Source organism: Phragmites australis, chromosome 10 (genome assembly GCF_958298935.1).
Source record: "Phragmites australis chromosome 10, lpPhrAust1.1, whole genome shotgun sequence".
Lineage (NCBI taxonomy): Eukaryota > Viridiplantae > Streptophyta > Magnoliopsida > Poales > Poaceae > Phragmites > Phragmites australis.
Window position 1 is genome coordinate 32,577,003 of NC_084930.1, and position 23,008 is coordinate 32,600,010.

At 40.8% G+C, this 23,008-nt stretch overlaps 2 protein-coding genes across 5 annotated transcripts; both read left to right on the top strand.

Annotated features, from left to right (window-relative positions):
* Positions 1 to 2,552: 2,552 nt before the first annotated feature.
* On the top strand, positions 2,553 to 7,523 carry LOC133930812 (U-box domain-containing protein 70-like). Of its 2 annotated transcripts, XM_062377567.1 has the most exons (9): positions 2,558 to 2,909; positions 3,011 to 3,299; positions 3,642 to 3,727; positions 3,954 to 4,177; positions 4,255 to 4,321; positions 4,889 to 5,005; positions 5,418 to 5,861; positions 6,042 to 6,803; positions 6,996 to 7,523. In XM_062377567.1, exons 1-9 carry the CDS (start codon positions 2,733 to 2,735, stop codon positions 7,188 to 7,190), a joined length of 2,361 nt encoding a protein of 786 aa, XP_062233551.1. In that variant the 5' UTR covers positions 2,558 to 2,732; the 3' UTR covers positions 7,191 to 7,523. The 2 variants fall into 2 exon arrangements, with proteins under 2 accessions (XP_062233552.1, XP_062233551.1); XM_062377568.1 differs by lacking the exon at positions 6,996 to 7,523 and having other exon boundaries at positions 2,553 to 2,909; positions 6,169 to 6,380.
* A 5,061-nt stretch (positions 7,524 to 12,584) lies between these two features.
* Positions 12,585 to 22,370, top strand: LOC133930814 (MADS-box transcription factor 5-like). Of its 3 annotated transcripts, none has more exons than XM_062377569.1 (8): positions 12,588 to 13,018; positions 15,762 to 15,837; positions 18,741 to 18,802; positions 18,920 to 19,019; positions 19,136 to 19,177; positions 19,263 to 19,304; positions 21,709 to 21,845; positions 22,112 to 22,370. In XM_062377569.1, exons 1-8 carry the CDS (start codon positions 12,834 to 12,836, stop codon positions 22,146 to 22,148), a joined length of 681 nt encoding a protein of 226 aa, XP_062233553.1. In that variant the 5' UTR covers positions 12,588 to 12,833; the 3' UTR covers positions 22,149 to 22,370. The 3 variants fall into 3 exon arrangements, with proteins under 3 accessions (XP_062233555.1, XP_062233553.1, XP_062233554.1); XM_062377570.1 differs by lacking the exon at positions 12,588 to 13,018 and adding an exon at positions 15,191 to 15,641; XM_062377571.1 differs by lacking the exon at positions 21,709 to 21,845 and having other exon boundaries at positions 12,585 to 13,018.
* Positions 22,371 to 23,008: the final 638 nt, after the last annotated feature.

Below are 23,008 nucleotides of genomic sequence, written 5' to 3' on the forward strand. Positions count from 1 at the left end.
AATGACAAATGCAAGCTTCGTATGATTGACAAAATAGGTTAAATGCAAATTGTACACCAGGCCAAAGAAATGCAAGGCAGGATCTTGATAGAGCACGCCGACAAAGTTTAATATCAGAGGAGAAGGAAGAGATTAATGCCCGTAAAAGATTTTGTCGTCAAAATTTGACACTTGAGGAGAGGGAAGAGATTAATGCTCGCAGAAAATCTCACAATCAAAACTTGATGGGATTTTTTGTGCTCTTTCTATTTTGAAAAAGTTCTCCGGTATCTGTTTTCTAATAAAATCTTATGTGGATTGTAACCTTATTTTGTGGGTCCTATAAACATGAATGATGAAGGATCCAAAACTTATATATGTCCACTAGAAATTTCTTATTTAGAGAAAGTGATGTCACCTAAAGTTTGTTCGTTGTGCTATCTGTAAAAGAAAAGCCAGTCATATTGCAATGACCTGTGCCGATTAGTATTTTGAGCTTCAATTCTTTTGACTTCTAAATTGAGCATAGTTGATATTTTCTCAAAGCTTGATTCACATGAAGAATAGCATTTTAATCTGTTGTTCTGCTAACTTACAGTCCTTATGTGTTTTGTGTAGCATAATAGGGTGTTGGGCCGATTTTATTCACATGTTTTTTTCTGGTAGTCTATAATATATAACTCATGGCATCAAGATATATCTTTTATTATACAAGAAAATTATTCGTTTTGTTTGTAATGCTCAGTTGTTCTCTCAGGTCAAGATGAGGCCATTGAAGCTGTAAAAAAGTTAAAAGCACCACGGGTCTCGACGCTTGAGGACGTGCATCCTTACACCACGTGAAGTATGTGTGCGAGTGTAACACAAATTCCACACAGAGATGTTCGTTATTATTGGATGAGAATGTGGCACTTATGCGCACATTTAATTTCATCTGCAATTAATAATATTTAATCAAAGTTAGATTGTTACAATCTATCTATTCTTTTAGATAAGAAAATGTTAGTTGTCATATATGATGATAAGGCGGATCATTTTGAGCCTTTACTTGCATAGGGGCGGATATATTATGTATAACCGATATCTGCATAACTAGTTATGAGAAATCAAGATTATATATTTGTAGATAGTCATTTTGTGTGTCGTTTCGCCTCAGTGGCAACAATTAATGAGATAAGAAATGTGAACGAGAAATTTGTTCCATTATTTTTGACGTTTATGCCTTTTGACAAAGTTTGGCAGTTTACTCTGGATAACGATATGTATGTTGGTATGTGTTTCAATTCCTTTTTACATCTTCCAAATATTTTTTATATATAAGTCCTATTAATTTTGTTTCTGTTCAAATGCTAGATGCCATTACCAGGGTTATGTATGCGAGTTTTGTCCAGAAGTACATTTTCTACAATTGAAAAGGTTCCATTGAGAAATATTATTCTGATAGATAACAGGTATGTACATATAGTGTACAAAATTTAATATCTAATTCAAAGTTCTGACATTTGTATTTAAAATCTTGTTTTTACAGTGAGATTTTAAAATCATAATTGTTTTTGTAGCTATAACATTATGAAGTTAGTTATATGAGACAAGTCAGTGACTATCTAAGTATTGGGACAAAATCACAGAGGAGCTTGCCATTGTTGTGGGCATGATGTTAAGTGTAAAGCGCAACGTTAAGTCCGTAAGTGCATGCATTATTCTATTCATTATCAAAAACATGATGATAAATTTTCCTAATATATTGTTATTCTATCTTCAATAAATTAGATCGTAGCCTGCACACTATAGATTTTAGTAGGGTGTACTTTGATTCGGATATCGTAGTTGCACATGAATTAGGACGAAGGTAATTGGAAGTTTGATTGTAGCTATATTGTTATTTGATCAATGTGCTATATTAATTACTTGCGAATAATTGTATAGGATCAATAATGAGCTCAGCGGGTCACGCTCTTCATGAGTCAAAGAAGATGAACTATGGTCATAGAGTAGGAGGAGTCTTAGCATAATACGACTATGTTTTGTTTAAGCTAGGTCAGAGTGATTATGCGGTAGCGCTTTTGAATACATTGTAATGTTGCGTTGCTCGATTTGAGTGTAATGCTTTAGAGTAACACAGAACTGCCATTGTGCCCGTGTAATGTAATGGAAGGATTCTAGTCGGAATTACATTAATATATGGTCCATAAAATCTTAACATTGTATAATGAAATGGAGACTATATAAATCATAATTTGTGCTAATCAGATCTTTTCCTGGCAGTGCAAGGGCATGCTCTGGTTGCGCGAAAAAAACCGAGCTGCAGCGAAGCCGAACAAGCTCGTGGGAGCTAAAAGCAAATTATATAGGAACTTATTTAGAAATACTCTCATAATATTTTATTTATATTATCTATTATTTGATTTAATGATTAAATTAAAAAAAAGAAAAAAAAACAATAAAGACATGTTAACATAGTGGAGAGAGTGTTGCTGTGTTGTTACGACGGACACATATAAAATTTGTTTCAATAGTAGGCAGCGCACTCGACGGTGGGTCCCACCTACAGTCCCGAGGTCCTACCTGGCAGTGACGAGCCAGATCGACACACCGCTGCAAATAGAAGACGCTCCCCAAACTCCGGCCAAAGTCTCGTCAAGTCGTCCCCGCGTGGTCGCCGCCGCCGCCGCACCACCAACAGCCGGCGGCGACCAAATGCGCTCGCAGTCGCCGTAGCGCCGCGCCATCGCCCACACGTAGGGAGGCGCACGATGGAGGCGGACGAGCGGGTGGAGGAGGCGCGGCGCGAGAAGGAGGCCGGCAACGACGCCTACCGCAAGCAATTCCTCGAGACGGCCGTCGGCCACTACACCCGCGGCGCGCTCCTCGACCCCAGCGACATCTCCTTCCTCACCAACCGCGCCGCCGCCTACTTCCACCTGGGCAAGGTCTCTCGCCTACAAACCCTCGCTCCCATCGCCGTCTACCAAGACAACGCCTCGCAGTCACTCTGCTCGCGGCTTACGCTTGGGCTCTTGGCTCGTTTCAGTCCAAGGAATGCGTGAGGGATTGCGACGAGGCGGTGGAGCGCGGCCGGGAACTGCGCGCCGACAACAAGCTGATCGCGAGGGCGCTGTCGCGGAAAGCGTCGGTGCTGCTCAAGCTTGCGGGCTGCGCCGGGGACTACGCGCCAGCGATCAGGGCCCTGCAGCAGTCGCTGGCCGAGCACTACAGCGAGGACACGCTAGAAAAGCTGGACGAGGCGGAGAGCGCGAGGAAGGAGCTGGAGGAGCAGGAGCGACTGAATCAGGAGGCCGCCGACCACCACCGCGAGAGAGGTTTGGGTGTTGCTCGATTACGGCATTGTTGAATAGGGAAATGGGAAATTGGCCAATGTTGGTGGACTGCCTTCGTTTATCAAACACAAATGGAACTTACATTTGGGGCGAGAATAAAATACTCTCATAAAATTCCATTTGTACTCTTGTGTGGATTAGGTTTAGAACTCTGGAGGTTCCCATGTGAGTGAAGGGCAGAGCACAAAAGAAAGGGATGAGTAGAGACGGCTCCTAGTAATTTGTGGCGTTTCTTTAAGCGTGATATATCCAACTCCTAGACAGTTATGTGCTGTTGTGATGTGAAATTGTTGTTTAAGTGTTTAGTGTGTATAAAAATTGCAGGCAATGAATTTTTCAAGCAGAAGAAATACCATGAAGCAGCAATGCACTACACTCAAGCTATGAAAATGAACCCAAAGGATCCAAGAGTAAGTATTTTGGTAATTCCCGCTAATTTTTCCTTCTCAAATAAAGGCAGCTCTAGATCCTTGGTAAAGTTGTTTCTCTTTTGAAATTTGAGAAATATCTGATAAATTAAATTTGCATCTATAAATATGTCATCAATGATCAAGCATGTTCTGGAGCTTCCCCTTTTTTCCTTGGTACTATTTGTTCTAGTAATTTGTTTTGATATTTTTACTACTGATCTTTCAGATGTTTAGCAACAGAGCTCAATGCCACATATATCTGGGAGCTTTGCCTCAAGGTCTTGAGGATGCAGAGAAATGTGTTGAACTCGACCCTACTTTTTTTAAGGGCTATGTGCGTAAAGCTAAAGTTCAGTTCCTGATGGAAAATTATGAAAATGCTCTGGCAACTTACCTAGAGGGTTTGAAGTGTGACCCAAACAATCTGGAAGTACTTGATGGCTTAAGGAGGTAGGTTTCCAGTTTTCTTTAGCCTTCTTGAATCTTCATATGATTATTTGAAGTGACATTTTGTTTTGTTGACTTAGATGTGCAGCATGCCTTAAGAGGGCTAATGGGGATGATGGTGAGCTTGAGGACTTGAAAGAGATGTTGGTCAGTCTAGTTCCTTTCTTCGAAGGAGTCTTCTGTGGTTGCTTATTTTTCGTTTGATTTTTGCAAATTACATGTCTTACTTGTGTGGTTTCCTGTGACTGTAATCCTTTGTGTAACACATGATAGGTAACACAGAAGCTGTACCTTTACCAGTAAGGTCTAAGGTGCACCTTAAGAAGTAGCACTTAAAAACCATAAACAGGCTGTATGGGGTCATGAAACATACTCAACGAAAGCCTGCCAAACTAATAATTAAACTGAAAAAACAAATTGATAAACACCCTGCATAAGTCACTTGCCTTTTCACACCCCATCCCCAGAGCTGCACTTTTCTGTTATTTCTCTGTTTCTGATCCTCTCGAGCGCAAGTCTTGTGCAATTGGTGGTTGCATGTCGAATTGATGCACATATTGTGGTTGCATGCTAATGTTAGATTGATGCATGATCGGTGGTTTGATGCCCTTGCCTTGACTCAAATAGACCAACAAAGGTCTTTTTTTGGGAGGATGTATTTTTCTAATTAAATTACATGTTTGTAAATAAATACTCGTATAATGGTCCTTACAGGGAAATTTCCGTCCAGAAGATGATTTGCATAAATTCCAAAAAGCAATGGAACAAGCTGCAATATTCAAGAATGAAGCTTCTGACGAGCGCTTGAGGCGTATTGAATCTGATCGAATGGTAAATTTATAACACGATTTACTAAACTGTTAGCATCTTAATAATTTCTTGTGGCAAAACTTAAATCATCTAGATTGGAGCCTTGGAGGTCAAATATCATCATCCATTAATTTCTTTTCCCAATAGAATGATCATAGAGTACAGAACAGACATTCTCTTATGCTGCTGCTGCTCCAAGAAATGGGCAAGCTTGCATGGGACCACCACCACTGTATTTACTGCTGAATTGACAAAGCCATGGCAGTCATATGAAAAGATTTTTCTTTTTCATGATAGTTTTTATTCAAAACAAAAATATATGACATTAGCACTCTATTCTTTTAACAAAGTTTCCAGGTTATTGATGTTACATGAAGCCATAAGTCATCTATCTCAATGTTATGAATGAGAATGACAAGTTCTATTTCTGCAGGCTAAAACAATGGAGGAATATCTTTCAGGGGTGAAACAAGAGTTGGAACAACTTAAAATACAACAAGATGAGGTCACGGAGAAACTTCGTAAGGCCAATGAGCGTAGTGAGCATCTACAAGCTCACCTATCTGAATCCAGAGGGCAATATGACTGGCTTCTGTCAGAGCATGATCACTTGCTACACGAGAGGGACCATGCTGTCCGTGAGGTTGAAGAGTTACGTCAGAAAAGAAACCAGATGCTTTCGGTTTTGGTTACATCAATGCACTGTGAGTTTTCATCATCTGAACTGGAGCGTGCAACTGAAAATTTCAGCAGTTCGCTGATGATTGGAGAAGGTGGGTTTGGATGTGTATACAGAGGTATCCTGCGGAACATGATGGTTGCAATAAAAGTGTTGAAGCCTGATAGTTTACAGGGACAATCACAGTTTGAGCAACAGGTAATTCACTCAACTCATTCTGAAATTCAACTTATCTTTGTCATACCGGAAAAGGGGGGTAATCCCTTTTTATCTATCCCCTTTCCATTTCAAAACTGAAACTAGAATAAAAGCATGCATTTTGAAAGGACAGTCTCACCCCTTGAACGATGAATGTCTTGTTTTGGATTCCTTTTGTAGGTTTCTATCCTGAGTAGAGTGAGGCACCCTCACCTTGTAACGCTGTTAGGAGCATGCTCAGAGTCATCTGCACTTGTCTACGAGTTCTTACCAAATGGAAGTCTTGAAGATTTTCTTGTGACTGCAGAAAAGAGGCGAACTCTACCGTGGCAAATTCGCATCCGAATTATTGCTGAGATTTGTTCGGCGCTGATCTTCCTGCACAAGAATAAACCTCATCCAGTTGTTCATGGAGATCTGAAGCCTGCCAACATCCTTCTTGATGTTAACTTGGTCAGTAAGCTTAGTGACTTTGGTATTTCTCGCCTCCTAATTCAGTCCAGCACCAATAACACTACCCTGTATCACACCACGCATCTGGTGGGAACCCCTTTGTACATGGACCCCGAATTTCTTGCCACTGGAGAGCTGACGCCTCACTCAGATGTTTATTCTTTCGGGATTGTGGTCTTACGCCTTTTGACAGGAAAGCCTCCTGTTCTTATAAAGAAGATTGTGGAGGATGCGATGGAGAAAGGTGACCTAAACTCAGTAGTTGATACCTCAGCAGGAGAGTGGCCTGATGTGCATGTCCAGCAGTTAGCACACCTTGCTCTCAGTTGCACGGAACTTAGCCGGTGGTGCCGTCCTGATATTTCATGTGAGGTGTGGAGAGTGGTTGAGGCGATGAGGGATGCTGCAACATCATCTTCAGCCTCATCTTCTAGATCAGTGTCGGATGAAAACTGCACACCGTCATATTTCATCTGCCCTATATCTCAGGTGAATATAAAGGGGATTCTTTTGCATCATCATCTTATTTTTCCCAGTTTGTGAACATGCGAATGGACCATAGCACTGAAGAACTTGAATCATTAAGCTGAACTGTGATTTGCTTTGTCTTTGTGAAAATTCAAGCAACACATGAATAGAGCTTTTATCTGATGACTAACCAGTACTCCTGTGAATTTTCAGGATGTCATGGATGATCCACATATTGCAGCGGATGGATTCACTTACGAAGCTGAGGCCATCAGGAGCTGGCTCGATAGTGGCCACGACACATCTCCTATGACCAACTTGCGACTTGAACACGATGTGCTCATTCCCAATCATGCACTTCGCTCTGCCATTCAGGAATGGCTCCAGCAGCAGAAAACGGCACTGTAGTCTGTTCAATTGCTGCGTACTTCCCCGCCACAAATATTAGTATGGTGCCTCTACCAAAGTCTTCGTCCTAACAGGTCGTATTACTCGTCATCATCTACCGTTTGGCGCTACGTCAACTGCCATCGCCTGTATAGGATTAGCATTTAACTACTTGTACCTGTGTACCATTTAATGTTGCTAGTGTTCGATCACTTAGATAGTGATGCCTGTCAAAACCTGTCTGTCCTTTTTAAGCCCAGAGATCAGGGAATATAGTCCATATGTTACTTTTTGTGAATTATTGTCCGATCTGTTGAACCTTTCAGCTGTATATGCTCATGCTATTGAATTCTAGACCTGTACTGTGCATGCAGTGGTACTGGTGTTAAAGCATCTTTTATCGAGTGAGGGCTCCAAAACATTGTCAATGCAAAGGACGCGACGCTTTAGACAAGCCTTATTTTGCATTGATGTCCCTGGACAGCCATTGTTGTCAGTTGTCCGAGCTGCAGCGTAGCCGTAGGGCCGAGTTACCATTTCTTTGGCTTGAAGCAAGCGGGTGCCAGAGTTTACATACGCAAGATTTTGGTAGCTTTGATAAGATTTTGGGCATGTTCTACGTTGTACGCAAGTATGTCACATGGAACCTAAGCCAAAATTTTGGCATACCAAAGGCAAGACTGTCAATTCGGTGGCTCGGATTTTGGCTAAGCTTTGGCCTAAAAATTGCCCTAAACATGAAGGAGGTGGCCAAATAAGAGGCGACAAAATTTGACTGAATTAGCTAGATTTTAGCTAGGCAATCTTAAGAACGCTTAGACAAAACTAAGGGGAAAATTGTACCCCTACAACTAGACGATTTACGCGAAGCTAACAGCGGTGATGCGGCCGCCATTACTGCGTCGCATTATTGTTTTATTCGAATGGGGAAGAGGGAGAGGGAAGTTGCAGATGGAATGCACTGCACTGCGAGCAAGTAGGAGTATGCAGCAGCAGCAGCAGCCGCCGGCGGGAGATGGGATGAGTTTGTTGATCCCTGCGCCGCGGGGTAGGAACCAGGGCAAGGCCAAGGCTGCGCGTCAGGTCTGTGCTCCTCGCGGCCAGACAGCGGTCGACACACCACCCCCGACCCGGCCGCTCGCCCCTCCGGCTGGCCTGCTCCCGCAGCGGCGAGTCCACCACTGCCACGCACAGTACACTCCTCCTGTCCCGCGCGTGTAGGCACGCTGAGCAATCCGTCATCCATCCATCCGTTGCCTCGCGCGCCCGCCCCGTGCAAAACTGCTACCTGAGGTAAATGCTCTAAATTGGCGTGTTTTTTCCTCTATTTATTACGTGTAGGTACGAATTGCTACCTGATAAGTATATAAGTATGGATATAGATAGAATTTATTTATACATATAGCATTTATTTACGCGTGTGTATATATATATACACGAGTAATTTCTAATCCAAACCCTATCGCCACCCCAACCTAGCCACTGGTGCTCTTGGTGGTGGCAATGGCAGGGTGCTTCATCTCTTTGTTGTCAGTGTCGGTCGCGTTTGTCGACCACGATGTGTGAGATCACGCTGCATGGGGAAGGATGCTGGCGAGGTGTAGCACCAGCCGCCAGAAGGGGTGGGCGGTAGAGGGAGCCGAAGGAGGAAGGATGGTGCGGCTACAATGTGTGGCGGTGCTCGTGATCAACGTGGTTGTGTTGCTGTTGGCGGTGTTCTAGCTCTCGCCGTTCACTGGGCGGGGCAGGGGTGCGGAGGGACTGGATCCCCGTGACAATTTCGAAGATGAGCAAATCTACGTTGCAAGATCTCGATGAGAACCCTCTCACCTCCCTTTCTCTCTTTTTATATTGTTCGAATCTTGCTACCATCTTCTCACCGTGATGCGTAAACATGTATACTCACGGACGATGGGTTTGTTCCCCGCTCTTTACCCGCGGACGTTCGTGGATATCCCGTAGACATACTAAAAACTATTTGGTTCTAATACGAGAGAGCATTATCCGTATCTATTATACCCAATTGCAATCCCTAATGGCGTGCCACACGTACCGGTTGATTGAGTCTCGAGAGAGAGCACGACCACGGCCACGCCAGCTTTACCTGCCTGTGTTTGTTTCTTGCCGATAGGCTGATACACAGTACATAGTAAGGCGGGTATTTACGCATGGAACTGGTGGGTGCACATTGGAAGGGACCAACTTGGAGAACTGACTGAGTTAAAAAAAATGGAAATGCTTCTCTTCACACGTCTGATGTATCGGATGGATGGCTCGCTCAGCCTATAATATTATTGGGCCGGCCAAAAATATTTTCGTATCTCTAATATTTTAGACGTTCAAATTTAATATTTCAGATATTATAAAAATTTGTTGTCATAGTTATTTTCGTATGTTGCATCCCAAGAATCTCTTGCGTATAGATCGGATCGAAAAAAATATCCATTTGACTTAATTCCTATATATCTTCAATGTTTCAGACGTTCAAATTTAATGTTTCAGATGTTATAAAAATTTATTGCGGAAGTTCTTCGAGAATATTGCATCCCGGAATCTCTTATGTACAGATCTGGATCCGAAAAAAATTTCCATTCAAGTTAATTCCTATATTTTCGCATCTCTAATGTTTAAGACGTTATGAAATTTTATTACAGAAATTATTTTTTGTGTTGCATCTCGGAATATAGGAATTAACTCAAATGAATAATTTTTGAGGTCTAGATCTGTGTGCTTTTTTTTTATTTTTTTATGTTGCGAACGTTGATTTTAAATGTTACATACGTTATTAGTTTTCGATATTGTGACGAGCAGTTATAACATCAGATATATCAGACGTTCGGACGCTAGCTTGGCAAAAAAAAGACCCCTCTACTAGCTGTCTCAAAAAAACTATCAAATTTTGAAGCAATAGCATCGTGACGTTGTAAAAAAAAAAAAAACAACTTTGACAACAAGTTCAGCGGAAACAACCACTAGTCTGTCAAAAGCACATAGCGGGTCCAAAAAAACCACTAACCCGATAACTGGCCGAATCAATAGAAATTGTGAGCCTAAAACCCAATAAGGAACACAAATCAAAAGCCCAAAAATAACAGGCGGCCCATAACGCACACAAAAAATAAGCCCAGAACTACAAAACCGAAATAAAACCCAATAGCAATCAATGCATTAGAATAACGAACTAAATTCACAAGAAATAGCAGAAAATCGTACACATACCTCACAAACAAGCCTAATTAGTGAATTTCACATGAAAAAGAACATATCCACTAAACGTTGCACTGAAAATTGTAACAAACGTTAGATAGATAATACTATAATTCATAAAATTACATAAATAAATATGCACTAAATTTAATTGTAGTTAACTATAACTGATGTTAATTATAAGATCTGGTACCCATGACAAAATGCATTAGATGCAATTCACTATTACCAAGTAGCAGATGCAAAAATGACAAAATGATGACGCATGTACATAAAAAATGGACTCCAGCTACAGTATATAACTAGTGTAAAAAGTGTACATTCAAAACTATATAGTAGCAACTCAAACCCATCAAAATTTAAAACGTGATCTGCCATTTTTGTGTAACAAGTATGATAAAATGTACTTTTAACCTATAAGAATACATCTCAACACAGACAAGATCACCTCACACACGTTTGAAACGCAGCACCTGCAATAACAAAAAGATTGTATGTATTAGATTGAATCCTAGTCACATGAGAGAGGCAAAGACATAGACACATATAGAGAAAATTGTGACTAGCATTTTTCCATAACCAATAAAGAGAGGGAAAAAGAAAGAGGCATATACACAGAAGAAATCGAAGTTTGTCTTCAACTATATATGAGATATAGAAAAAGATATAAATAGGGACAAAATAGATACACAAAAAGTGAGAGATACAGAGAAACATCTATATAACGAGAAACATCTATATAATGAGAAACAAAGAGAGAGACTGAGAGATAAACATAAGGAGAGAGAAATAGCTAGAGAAACAGAGATATATAGAAAGAGATAAAAGGAGGGACATAGAGAGATACAAGTGGAGAGAGATAAACAAAAAGATAGAGATAGAGCGACAAAGACATAGAGATAATTAAATAAAGGAAAAAATGTAACCCCCCAAAAGTCACTTGGATTTTGACTTTCCCCCATTGCAAAACCTCAAAAGTTTGGCTTTGTTGCAAAACCCCCAAAAAATTTAAAAAATAAAAAAATCATAAAAAATTCTAAAAAACTAGAAACAATTCTAAGATCTTATGTGATTTTTTTTTTCAAAAAATAATATCCTTTGTATCATATTTCATGGAGAGGAAGTTTGGAAAAAAAGAAAAACGTACACCTCATTTATTAACTCATGTTATTTTAACTTTTTCATGTCTATCATTATTTTTCCTACACAAATAATTGTTTAAGTAAGCTAATAAAAGTGGTTTCACTAATTTTAGGGTGTTATGGATTAGTTATGAATTAATCTATCTGCAACACATTTACTCAATCCTGCACGTTACAATAACTATTTCAAGATTTCATGTATTTTTAGAAGATAGAGGATAATGTAAGAAGACTAAAAAAATTGGTTTCATGATTTTTGGATTTGTAAATAATTAACTATGCATTTAACTCAAATTAATAAATGAGCTGCACGTTTTTAATTTTTTTTCAAACTTACTCTCCATGAAATATGATGCAAATGATATTATTTTTGAAAACAAATTTCACAGAAGTTCTTAGAATTGTCTCTAGTTTTTTTTTAGAATTTTTTATGATTTTTTTTTGAATTTTCAGGGGTGTTTTTGCAACAAAGCCGAATCTTTGGGTTTTTTTTCAACAAAACAACTTTTTTTGGGGGGGGGGGGGGGGAAGTTAAAATTTAAGTGACTTTTGGGGTTGCATTTTCCCCTTAAATAAAGAGCAAGCTAGAGAAATAAAAAGAGATCTCAAGGCGCATAGAGGGCAACAATAACACATGTGTAGCTGCATGCACAAGTGACGAGCCCTAAGTAATGGTAGAATTGTACCTTGGAAATCGTGATTCAGAGATTATAAGTTCCTTTCCAATACTAAAATTTTATGTGACATGCATGTAATCGATTCTATCCTATGTCTAAGGCATAGAATCATGATCGAGATGGTTTCACAAATACACATCTCAACTTCTGGGGCCTATATTGAAGCACACATTTTTCCTGATTACGTAATAAGATGTTTCACGTGAAATCCCTGTAAATTAATTTCTTGTATTCAAGTCAAAACATGTCCAGTATATCACTAGCTTGTGGCGAGCCAGTGAGCCACGGAGCGCAACAGGAGTTGTGCCTCTGAGCCATCGACACGTGCCCCCACCCCCTACCTCTTTCTATACATAGTCCGATAGATAATTAGACAGGTGGACAGAGACCTGAGAGAAAGAGAAGAGAGAGAAACTTCCAAGAGAGATAGTAAAAGACTTGAGAGAGAGAGGAAGGGAGACACAGAGATAATAAAAGGCAAAGGAGCAATGGCCGTACGTGCATAGCACAGCTAGTTAGCTACACAACTCCGAGCGCATTGAGAGAGAAATTACTAGTAGCTAGGAAGGAGAAAGCAAAAGAAGATCAAGAAGAGGTCTCGCTCTAGAGAGAGAAGAGCTAGGGAGGAGAAAGGAAGGATGGGTCGCGGTAAGGTGGAGCTGAAGCGGATCGAGAACAATATCAGCCGGCAGGTGACGTTCGCCAAGCGCCGGAACGGCCTGCTGAAGAAGGCGTACGAGCTGTCGCTGCTCTGCGACGCCGAGGTCGCCCTCATCATCTTCTCCAGCCGCGGCCGCCTCTTCGAGTTCTCCACCTCCTCATGGTACGGTAGTGGTACCCATCTACCCTAGCCCTCCCTCCCTTCATGTACACGCGTTTTCATGCATACACAACCATCTCCAATCCCTAATCCCAAGCTCTTCTTAAGTCTTGAGAACTTTGGATGCATGTGCGACATTATGTACATGTCAAGAATTTTATGTATATACGATACTAGTTTGATGTTCATTTGAGTGTTAATGTCGATTTTTATTTTTATTATTTTTTGGAGAAGTCTTATACAAATTTTAGCTTCCAAGTCTTGACAAACTATACATGCATGTTGCCAAAAAATAGTTTCAGTTTTGTGTTTTTTTGGATATTAACGTGAAGGTTTCTGAGAGATCTTTTTTTAGATGGTTTCTGAGAGATCTGGGGGTCACTACTTGTGGATCATACGTAGCCTCATAGCTCCTGTTCCTTTTTGCTGTTTTGAGGAAATATCGGTTTGGTCGCTTTATCATCTTGGTGTTCACCTTTCCTCTTATGTTTTCTGCGACTTCAGTAACTTCAGTTACGTTGCTATAAAAAGGCAGTCGATAAAAGAGGACACAGACGAGATCTCTTCACAACCCGTTCTATTTTTAGCTGCCCCAAATCTTCTTGGGTTCTTTTAGCGCATGTCAGAGATCATGAACTGCTTGCTAGTGATGTTCAAGGAGCTAGCTTTCACTTCCTTAGCAACCTGCTGCATACACGCATCTCCAGATCTGGACAAACACATCGTTTTTTCTTCTGTGCTCTTTTAAACAAGTTCTTCTGCGTGTTCATCCTGCACTTCCGTGTGCATTATTACTGTCTATTGGAGAGTTCTTGGGAGAGGTCTGATGCCTCTCTTTTTTACCTCTGTTCATTCCTTGCTTAGATTTCTCTTTGTGGCTTCTGCTTTAGATTCTACTGTTCCATTGGGGAATTGAGACCTCTTTCTCTCTCTCTCAAGCCTCGCCTCTCTCTCTACGTCTTGTCGAGGCTCCTCTGTTGTCGTGCAAGCGGCTGTAGCAGGAGGAAAAGCAGCTGAGAAAGTCACAAAGGTTCTCTATATCGATTGACTCGTCTGGAGTTATCCTATGATCCTATGCTCGTGTTGTGTGTATATATATATATATTGATCTTGTTTAGTACAACTGAAATTTATAGTTTTTTTTTTCTGAAAGCTGCTTATGTCTTTTGATTTTTGTCTGTTAGTTTTTACAAGAAATTTTTAGGTTCTTAGTATATTAAAAACTAGAAAAATCACTATCAGTCAGCTTATCACATTTTAATTTATTTTATAAAAATCAATTTTTCAAAAACCAACAATATATCGACCTATTTATTTCAGTTTTTAGCTTATAAGAAACAGAAGTCAACGATAAGCTAAAACAAACATGATCATTATCTTTTCCCTCAACATCAATACCATGTCATATGCAAGCTATCTGATGGAGAGAGAATAAAATTCCAAGTCTCTTTTGGTTGCAGACTGACAATACACATGCTGTGATAAATACTTGTAATTGGGTGTGAGGGATTTCGAAAGAAAGTTAATTCCAATTATTTGACAACGTTGTCTAAATCAAAATTTGAGTATTGATAATGTTTTATCAAACAAATTTTATTAATAGGTGTGTGTGCATGGATCATGTAACTAAGTATGAATGTGTGACCTTTCTTACTAAATTGAGAGGAACTGTAACAATAAATTAACTAAACTTTTCTATGGACTTATACGTATGACCATATGCATCATAATAAAAATCTTATTCAATAAGAGGAGGCTAGGGTATATAATGAGAAACTATGGACTGGAAGGGAAAAAAATGTATGGACGTTTCATTTTTTATGTGTGTAAGGTTTTTTTTTTTGCGAAAAAGGGAAAACAATATATTAAAAGGTAACAGAGATTACAAACATCCTCTTTTTTTACAAAAGAGCCCCTGAGTAACACAAAAATTACAACAAGAACCCTCATGTTCTTCTTCCTATTCGATTTAGGTTGCATCTGCTGTTCACTCGTCTTCCGTGCTACGCACCAAAGCCCCCAACCTCCATCCTCTCCTGCCCAGATCGAAAAATGGACTCCAAACTTTGGAAAGCCACAACAAAAACTCAGTGAAATTAAGAACATCAGCCATCAAGCTCCCCGATCTATCAGCACCAACACCTGGTGCCACCGTAGACCACAGCCACTCGGATGACCCAGAACACAACCCCGGCACCACCAGTGAGAACACCGGCAACTCAAGAACTGAACCCAAAAGCAAGGGATTACAACCACAACACGCCATACATAAGCCAAACAAACTAACCTGCCAAGAATCTCGACGAAGAGTACAACAGCCCACAGAAGACAGAGGAAGCTTGCAGGAGCCAACAAAACTAGAAATAGTTGGACTCGCCGTCACAAGGGACTCCACCAGAACCTAGATAGATCTAAAGAAAGGAAACTAAAGCCCTAAGAACTATAACTAGGCTATAGACTAACTACGCTGGGTGTCGATTCACTGAATCCCATCCACCCCCGAGATCAGGAAGGTCACGGGATGGAGAGATCTGATGAGATCGATGCCCAAAAGCGAAGTTGCCTCCTCGGTCGCCCGCTCTCTGCTGGAGAAGGGGATAAAGACCAGCAGGATCATGTGTGTAAGGTATTTAACACAACGTATTGCATTAAAAATCATTCTGGACATATCAATGGTATTGGATCATTTTTTGTATAGTGTAGGGTCATTGACACCACAATATTATTTTGTTTGTTTTCTCTATAGCATGTACAAGACACTGGAGCGGTACCGCAGCTGCAGCTACTCATCGGAAGCATCAGCTCCAGTGGAGGCTGAATTGGTAACCATCTGTTTTCTGAATGCTACTATTACTACATGTATATGCATTTCATTCGTTAACGTGAACTTTTTGAAAGAGCCCTTGGATACATGAATTGTTAAGAAAAGGTGGACTGGTTTCTGGATACATGAATTGTTAAGACCAATACATGAATTGTTAAGACCATACATAGAACCTGAGTGTATACTGGTCATTTTGTACAGTTTCATGTACCAGGTAGAATCAATCAAAAGGCTTATTTGGCATAAAAGAAATCAATCAAATTGTATCGTGGTGGGGCGGATTCCCTAAACTTGATCAAGACCTAGTACAACAGCACCGTTTGGTTCATTGTCCCCATAGTTCTCCAAATCTCACGAGTGCAAGCTTTGAGATTGTCTTTCCCCTAAAATTGTTGCTCTAGCTAGGTCACGTACTCAAGACATAAGTTACCATGCATGTATGTGGAATATCATAGGCTGGACGACTGATCAATATATAAGGTCAAATTGTTATAAAATATAAATGATTTCTTCATGTTTGCCAATCCTAGTGTAGCGAAAATGATCATATCAGGTCATGATTGTGATTTTAATGATTAATGATAACATAGTCATTGTGACTAACATGTTTATCAAGAATATGTATTAGTAGGTCTCATGGATGTAATACATCAAGAAGCCACCGCAGCTGGGATAAAGTTTGATTGAATTGGAAAAAGTCTCAGAGAAATTATTCTCATCGGAAGGTCCAGCGCTGAAAGAATTGCACTCATCGGAGCATTATGTCCAGAGGCAGTTTGCCTCACCGGATGATCCGGTGATAAAGAGTGTACACACCAGAGCAATTTTATCAGAAGGAGTCAGAGTGGATTGCACTCACCGGAAGGTCTGGCGATTAGAAGAGATGTACATGGACTAATTCTTACATAGAAGAACCCAAGCGCAGAAGATCAAAGATCTACTCATCGGATAGTCCGATGATGAAGTGATGCACACCGGAAGCTTCATCAGAGCATTTAACAGAAGGTGTGGAAAATCCAGAAAAGGAGGCACACCGGAAGGTCCGACAATAAAGACTATGAATGCCAGAGCAATTTACACAGATAGGCTGTCGAAGATGAGAAGGCTCGAGTGTACTCATCGGATAGTCCGGTGATGGATTGAAGATTACACCGGACAATCCGATGTTCAGAAGAACTTTGAGTGGAGTTCCAACGACTAGTTTCTGGAAATGTACACACCGGATGGTCCGATGCTTGTACCTCTGTTAACGACGGATCATCCGGTGTTGACAGAGTGAGCCGTTGGGATAACAGCTAGTCCGCGAGGTTGAGGCTATAAATACCCCTCCACTCATTCATTTGAAGGGGCTGGAGTCTAGAGAAACTCTTGTACACCTAAGAAGACATCTAAGCCATCTAAGAGCATAAAATGTTCATCCAAGGCAACTAAGCACACCATTAGTGAGTGATTAGTAGTTATATGTCTATAAAGAAGAGTTGCTAGGTACTGCAACCTAGAGTGCGGATCAAGAAGTGATCCAAATGTGTACCAAGAGGTACGCCGTCACCTTGGAGTCTTGGTGACTCGCTGGTAACTTGTTGACCCTCTGACTTGGTGTGGAGCGGCGGCAAGAGGATTGTGTAGGGACGTGGATGCACTTGTCTTTGTGACTAAAGCTCTGAAGTGAAGACGGCGTGCAAGTGACCGGAAGAGAGGTTAGTGGTGAGACCTCACCTTGGTGGCTTGATGGCTCATCGTGCTTGAGGTCTTGTCTTGGTGACTTGGTATCTCGAGAGCCGTGACTGGAAGAGACTTGACAACCGGGAGCATATCCTTTGTGGAGCTCAACGTGGACCAGGGGTGGGCTGTGTGCCACCGATACCATGGGATAAAAATCCCTCATGCCGAGTTTATCTCTCTACCTCATTTACGTTTTCACATTTATTTACTTGCAATTTACCTTGCAATTCACTTAAGCGGTAGAGTAGACACACTAAATAAGCCTAGAGCATATTTAAATAGAAATTGAGATAGCTTATCTTGTGAAAGTTTTAGAGCCAATAGTTTTAAATATCCTAATTCACCCACTCTTAGGACGTCCTCGATTCTCTTTATCTAGAGATGAAATAATCTATGATGATTAAGGGCGTCCTCAAATCAAACATACTCATAACTTTTGAGCTATCATAGGAGTGGTCACTATCTTTTCTTGCATTTGAAAGGACATGTAAAATTCCCGTCTTTTTGTTCATGTTTATTTTTTAGTTTGTAACTAAGAAGTTTCTTAATTTATACATTTTTGCCGAGTTCTGTATCCGGTTATAAATTCATGCATGCAATCAGTACCAACAGACGAGTGAGATTTAAATCAAGTATGAACGAAATTTAATTTGGTGTAACAGAGTTTCATTTTCTGCTGTGAGAATATAATATGTTTAAGACAAGATATTTATGAATTAATTAGAAACACATAAAGTGACCGAACATTTGACATTTGTAAGCTTGCATCGTATGAAGACAATTCAACAATAATATATGTCATTTATATATGCTACAAATTAATGGTCCTGTCTCCTAATATACACTTCACACTGCATTTGAAATGTGGTCGATCATGACATGCACATCCTCTTCTTTTTGTTCAGCCCCAAACTGTGTATATATATGCATGAAACATTTTCAAAATTCCAATGATGTGTGATTAGATTCTACGACGAGCACTTAAATAGTTAACACCTCTTGTCATTGCTTATATTTGAGTGTATTACATTTGTTATCAAAGAAGTAAGCTTTTGTGCATGCCATCCAGATGTGGTAAACTACATAGGGTACGGTGTTTCTAATATGATTATGTATACACTGTAATTATGCATTATTCCACTCAAATTAATTAGTGCCTCTATTTTTCTTAATCGTCAGAGTAATTACCAGGATTATTTGAAGTTAAAGACAAGAATTGAATTCCTACAAACAACTCAGAGGTAACGTCACTATGTTGTCCGTCCCTAGCTATATTTATGCAATAGTTACATTGGTTAGGATCTATACAATATGTTGTTGCCAGGACTGTATAACTAAATTCTGACCTTGATCTGCAGAAATCTTCTTGGTGAGGACTTGGGTCCACTTAGCACAAAGGAGCTTGAACAACTTGAGAACCAGATTGAGATATCCCTCAAGCATATCAGAACGTCAAAGGTATAGTCAAGAAGCATATTTGTATACATGCTCCATTTGTTTTTTTTCCCCCAAAAAAATGATGATATAAGACCTAACTTTAGTTATTTTCCCGACTAACAGTTAAAATTTTGCAGGACCAACAGTTGCTTGATCAGCTCTTTGAGCTCAAGCGTAAGGTGATGCATTTTCCCCCATATTTTCTTTGGTTTTGGTGTATCTTTTCAATAGGTTCACGGAAATACTAACCAGTAAATTGTGCAGGAACAACAACTGCAGGATGCTAATAAAGATTTAAGAAGGAAGGTAACGGAATATATGCTCTAAAACTCTATCCATTAATTATGTTATCTGTTTCCAGTGATGCACTTGAGCCTGAATATATCATCTACATATATGTTCTTTGGTTAATCCTCATTAATTTCCACGTTCCTCTGACTGAGTTACATTTCATAGACACAGAAACCTGACATGGTAAAATTGTCGGGGAAAATAATTACGGTACAGACATACAATTTATATTGTGTTCCATCTATTCCTTTAAACTTTCAACTTTGCATATATCTAGGGATCATTTTGAGAGAGAAAAATTATAATACAGCATCTATCGTATATGCTGTGCTAAGACAATTTCTCTTCTAAATAATAACATTATATATTGCGCTTTCAACAGCGGTTTGAGTCCTATATTGTTTTGCATGTTGATACTAATGCATAATGCTAAATAGCAAAACACACCCAGTATAAAGAAACAAGTCTCTACTATTCCCGTGGTCTGCCCTCCCGTGTGGGTCCCACGTTCTTCTCCCACTCCACGCCCCGCGGTCTACCCTCCCCCCGGCCACCACGCTTGACAGGTGGGTCTACACGCAACGCTCGCTCTTTCCCGTTCCGCACCCCCACCTGGCCGCCTCCTCCTCCCTTCCTCCCCACGCCACCTCTCCCGTCCACCACATCTGCCTCCTCTTCCCTTCCACCCCGCGCCACCTCCCCTGGTCACATCCTCGCCCGCGCCACACCCCGCGCACCAGAAGCACCGCAAGAGGGGGCCACACGAAGCCCGTTCCGAGGTCATGTCATCTTCAATCTGCCACCGGAGGAGCTCGTCAACACAGAGCCCATGTCGCCGCCGTCGCCTAACCTTTGGTCGTTATTCGTGACGTTGTCGTTCGCATGCGATCCTGATCTGCTGCGGCATTGGTCTCATCGCAGAGCAGGCGATGCGTGGCGAGGACGCAATTCACGGCAACGTACTCGCCATGCTTGACGTGGAGCATCCACATGTGGATGTCCTCAAGCCAGTCCACCATGGTGTGGAACTCGAGCAGGTTCACCACAACGGGGTGAGGAGAGAGATCTATGCTGGGAGAAGAAGAGAGGAGTAGGGAGGAGTTGGCTGCGTCGATATCTAAGAGGAAAGCGGTGATGTTTTTTGGTTCCTATGAGGGAGATGGCTAAGAGAGAGAGAGAGAGAGAGAGAGAGAGAGAGAGAGAGAGAGAGAGAGAGAGAGAGAGAGAGAGAGAGAGAGAGAGAGAGCTGAGCGGTGGTGCTTGTGGATTTGGGGGTACCAATGAGAGAGGAGCAAGACTGCGCAGATGGAGGTGTCTGTTGCTCTGCTTCATATAGAAGGAAAAAGAGATGGGGGAGGTGCTCTGGTTTGTGGCTGACTGGATTTGGGTGGCAGCACATAGAGAAGGAGAGGGAGGTGGCGCCATGAGAGGGAGATGGGGGAGAAGATGCTGATTTTGGGCAGATTGGGGGATGAAGAGAGAGGAAGAGAGATGACAGGTGGGCCAGGCCAGTGAGAGAGAAGAGAGAGAGGGAGTGACAGGTGGGCCTTACAAACTGATTGGGAAATTGGACAATTTACTGCGTTTCTCTTTCCCCTTCACTAGAAGTTCCGTGCGGTATTGCCCAATAGCCCGTGGTTAAGTTGGGTGCCCCATAATTACTGTATTCTATTGATAAATGATAATGTTTAATTATTAAATAAAGTAACATTAAATATTAATCTCTACTTCTCTTCTCTAATACTTCTCTTCTATATTACTTAGAATATACGTAGTGGTCATTCCTCAACTAGCTCGCGTTTTGCCTCCGTTCTGCTCCCCCACCATGCTGACACATGGGCCTGACACTCTCCCACATTCCCTTCCACATTCTCCATTGATGGGGCCGATCTCTAGAACGCCGCCGCCTCCTCCTCCTTTGTGCCGGCGACGCCACCCCCGCACTCTCTCCGCTCCCCCCTTCCTCGACCCTCTCTCGCAATTTTGAGGGAGAGGGAGGATTTGGTACGGTTGAGTTTATAGTTTACAAATAGATTTGGTTATTTTCAGGGGGAGGACTCAAATTTGATCTAAAATGGCTGATGGTCATGGCATTCCAGAAGCTATACTGATTCCTAAAGCCTTTACATGGTCTGCCCTCCCCTCTCACACCCTCCCGTGTGGGTCCCATGTGCTCTTGTAGCTTCACGAGTCCTCCCGCGTGGGTCTCGCGCGCTCCCGCAGCTTCACGAGCCCTCCCGCGTGGATCCCGCACGCTCCCGCGTCTGAGATGCAAAGCACGTGCCGTATGCTAGTGTATCCAATAAATGTTAAAACACTAGAACTTCATAGAAAGTTATATACATTTTGGGAATTTTGAAGTACGTACTTCAAGAGAAGTTTAATCCATCTTCAATTCTCAATTCTTTTATTGTACCAGATACGAGAAACTAGTGGAGACAATGTTTTGCAAATGACTTGCCAGAACATTGGGCCTAGTGGATCTAGTGGCCATGCTAATGAAGCTAACCAAGATGTCCTCAATCCTGCTGCTTGTGACCCTTCCCTGCATATAGGGTGATCTCTCTTTGCTTATTTCAAGTACCAGTATGAATTACTGCCTTGTGAATGACTGCAAATTCAGTAATGTTTTGTTTAACATGGATTATATATGTTTTGGTTTCTGTGTTTTTAACCTGCAAAGTAATCCTTTTCTTGGCTATTATCAGTAGGAACAAACCTTGCGCAGTAGTTGCAAAGAAACATATCTGCATTTTTCTCTCCAATTGGAACATCTACTAAAACCTTTCCATAGCCTCACTTTTTTTCACCTCCCTATGCAGGTATCAAGCGTACTTCGACCACCTGAACAATGAATGAGTCGCTTAGTGCTCTAACGGCTGTTTCCTATATATGTTGGATATGATGAATTAGAAAAAATCCTCAACTTTACCCATCAGTTCTAGCTTGTACCACACTATGTACTGACTAAAAGCTCTTGTTTTGGATTCTTTTGAGTTATGAAATAGAATGATCTCGGAGAACCGCATGTCCATAAGCATACTGCTCCTTTCAATTATAAATACATACCATTTTAGATAAGATATGATCTCAAATACATAGTATTGATCATTATTTTTTTATTAAAATATATTTATAAAATTTATTAAATTTGTGATATTATAAAGGTATTTTTAAGACAACTCTACACATAATTTTAAGGTTTTTAAACTAAATATTTTAAAAGCTATTGTTAGTTAAAGTTTTAAAAGTTTTATCAAATATTTTCTAAAACAATATGTATTTATGATCGAACCGAGTATCTCTTTAAAGTAATATCTACTGAAAAGTATTTACATTCGTAAGTGCTTAGCAACTCAGAAGTAACAAACGCTCTCTGATCGCGTGATTAGATGCCATGTTACATGTATTTTTCTCTAACATTCATTTTATACACTGAATTGATTTGTGTTATGCTATTAGTTACCCTTACTCACAAAAAATGTTATTTTTTTAAGGGTACAAGAGACACATACATCCACACGCACCACACTCACACCACACGCCCATACGCATACTGTGCGTCCATCAGACGGTAGTAAGGGATTAAGAGATTCGAGATCTTCAATATAAAAAACATATAATACTACTAAACACGTACATCCAAACCTAAGTCGGACTTAACCGGATGCGAGTGTGAAAGGCAGAGTTGAACTACCAACCCGGCCGCTCGCAAAAGG

Excerpts from the sequence above, each read along its gene's own strand:
- LOC133930814 (XM_062377569.1), top strand. The coding sequence starts at position 12,834 with ATGGGTCGCGGTAAGGTGGAGCTGAAGCGGATCGAGAACAATATCAGC. Across the intron at positions 19,178-19,262 it reads TCTTTGAGCTCAAGCGTAAG|GAACAACAACTGCAGGATGC; the intron begins GTGATGCATTTT and ends TAAATTGTGCAG. Across the intron at positions 19,305-21,708 it reads ATAAAGATTTAAGAAGGAAG|ATACGAGAAACTAGTGGAGA; the intron begins GTAACGGAATAT and ends TTATTGTACCAG.
- LOC133930812 (XM_062377567.1), top strand. The coding sequence starts at position 2,733 with ATGGAGGCGGACGAGCGGGTGGAGGAGGCGCGGCGCGAGAAGGAGGCC. Across the intron at positions 4,178-4,254 it reads GTACTTGATGGCTTAAGGAG|ATGTGCAGCATGCCTTAAGA; the intron begins GTAGGTTTCCAG and ends TTGTTGACTTAG. Across the intron at positions 6,804-6,995 it reads TCATCTGCCCTATATCTCAG|GATGTCATGGATGATCCACA; the intron begins GTGAATATAAAG and ends GTGAATTTTCAG.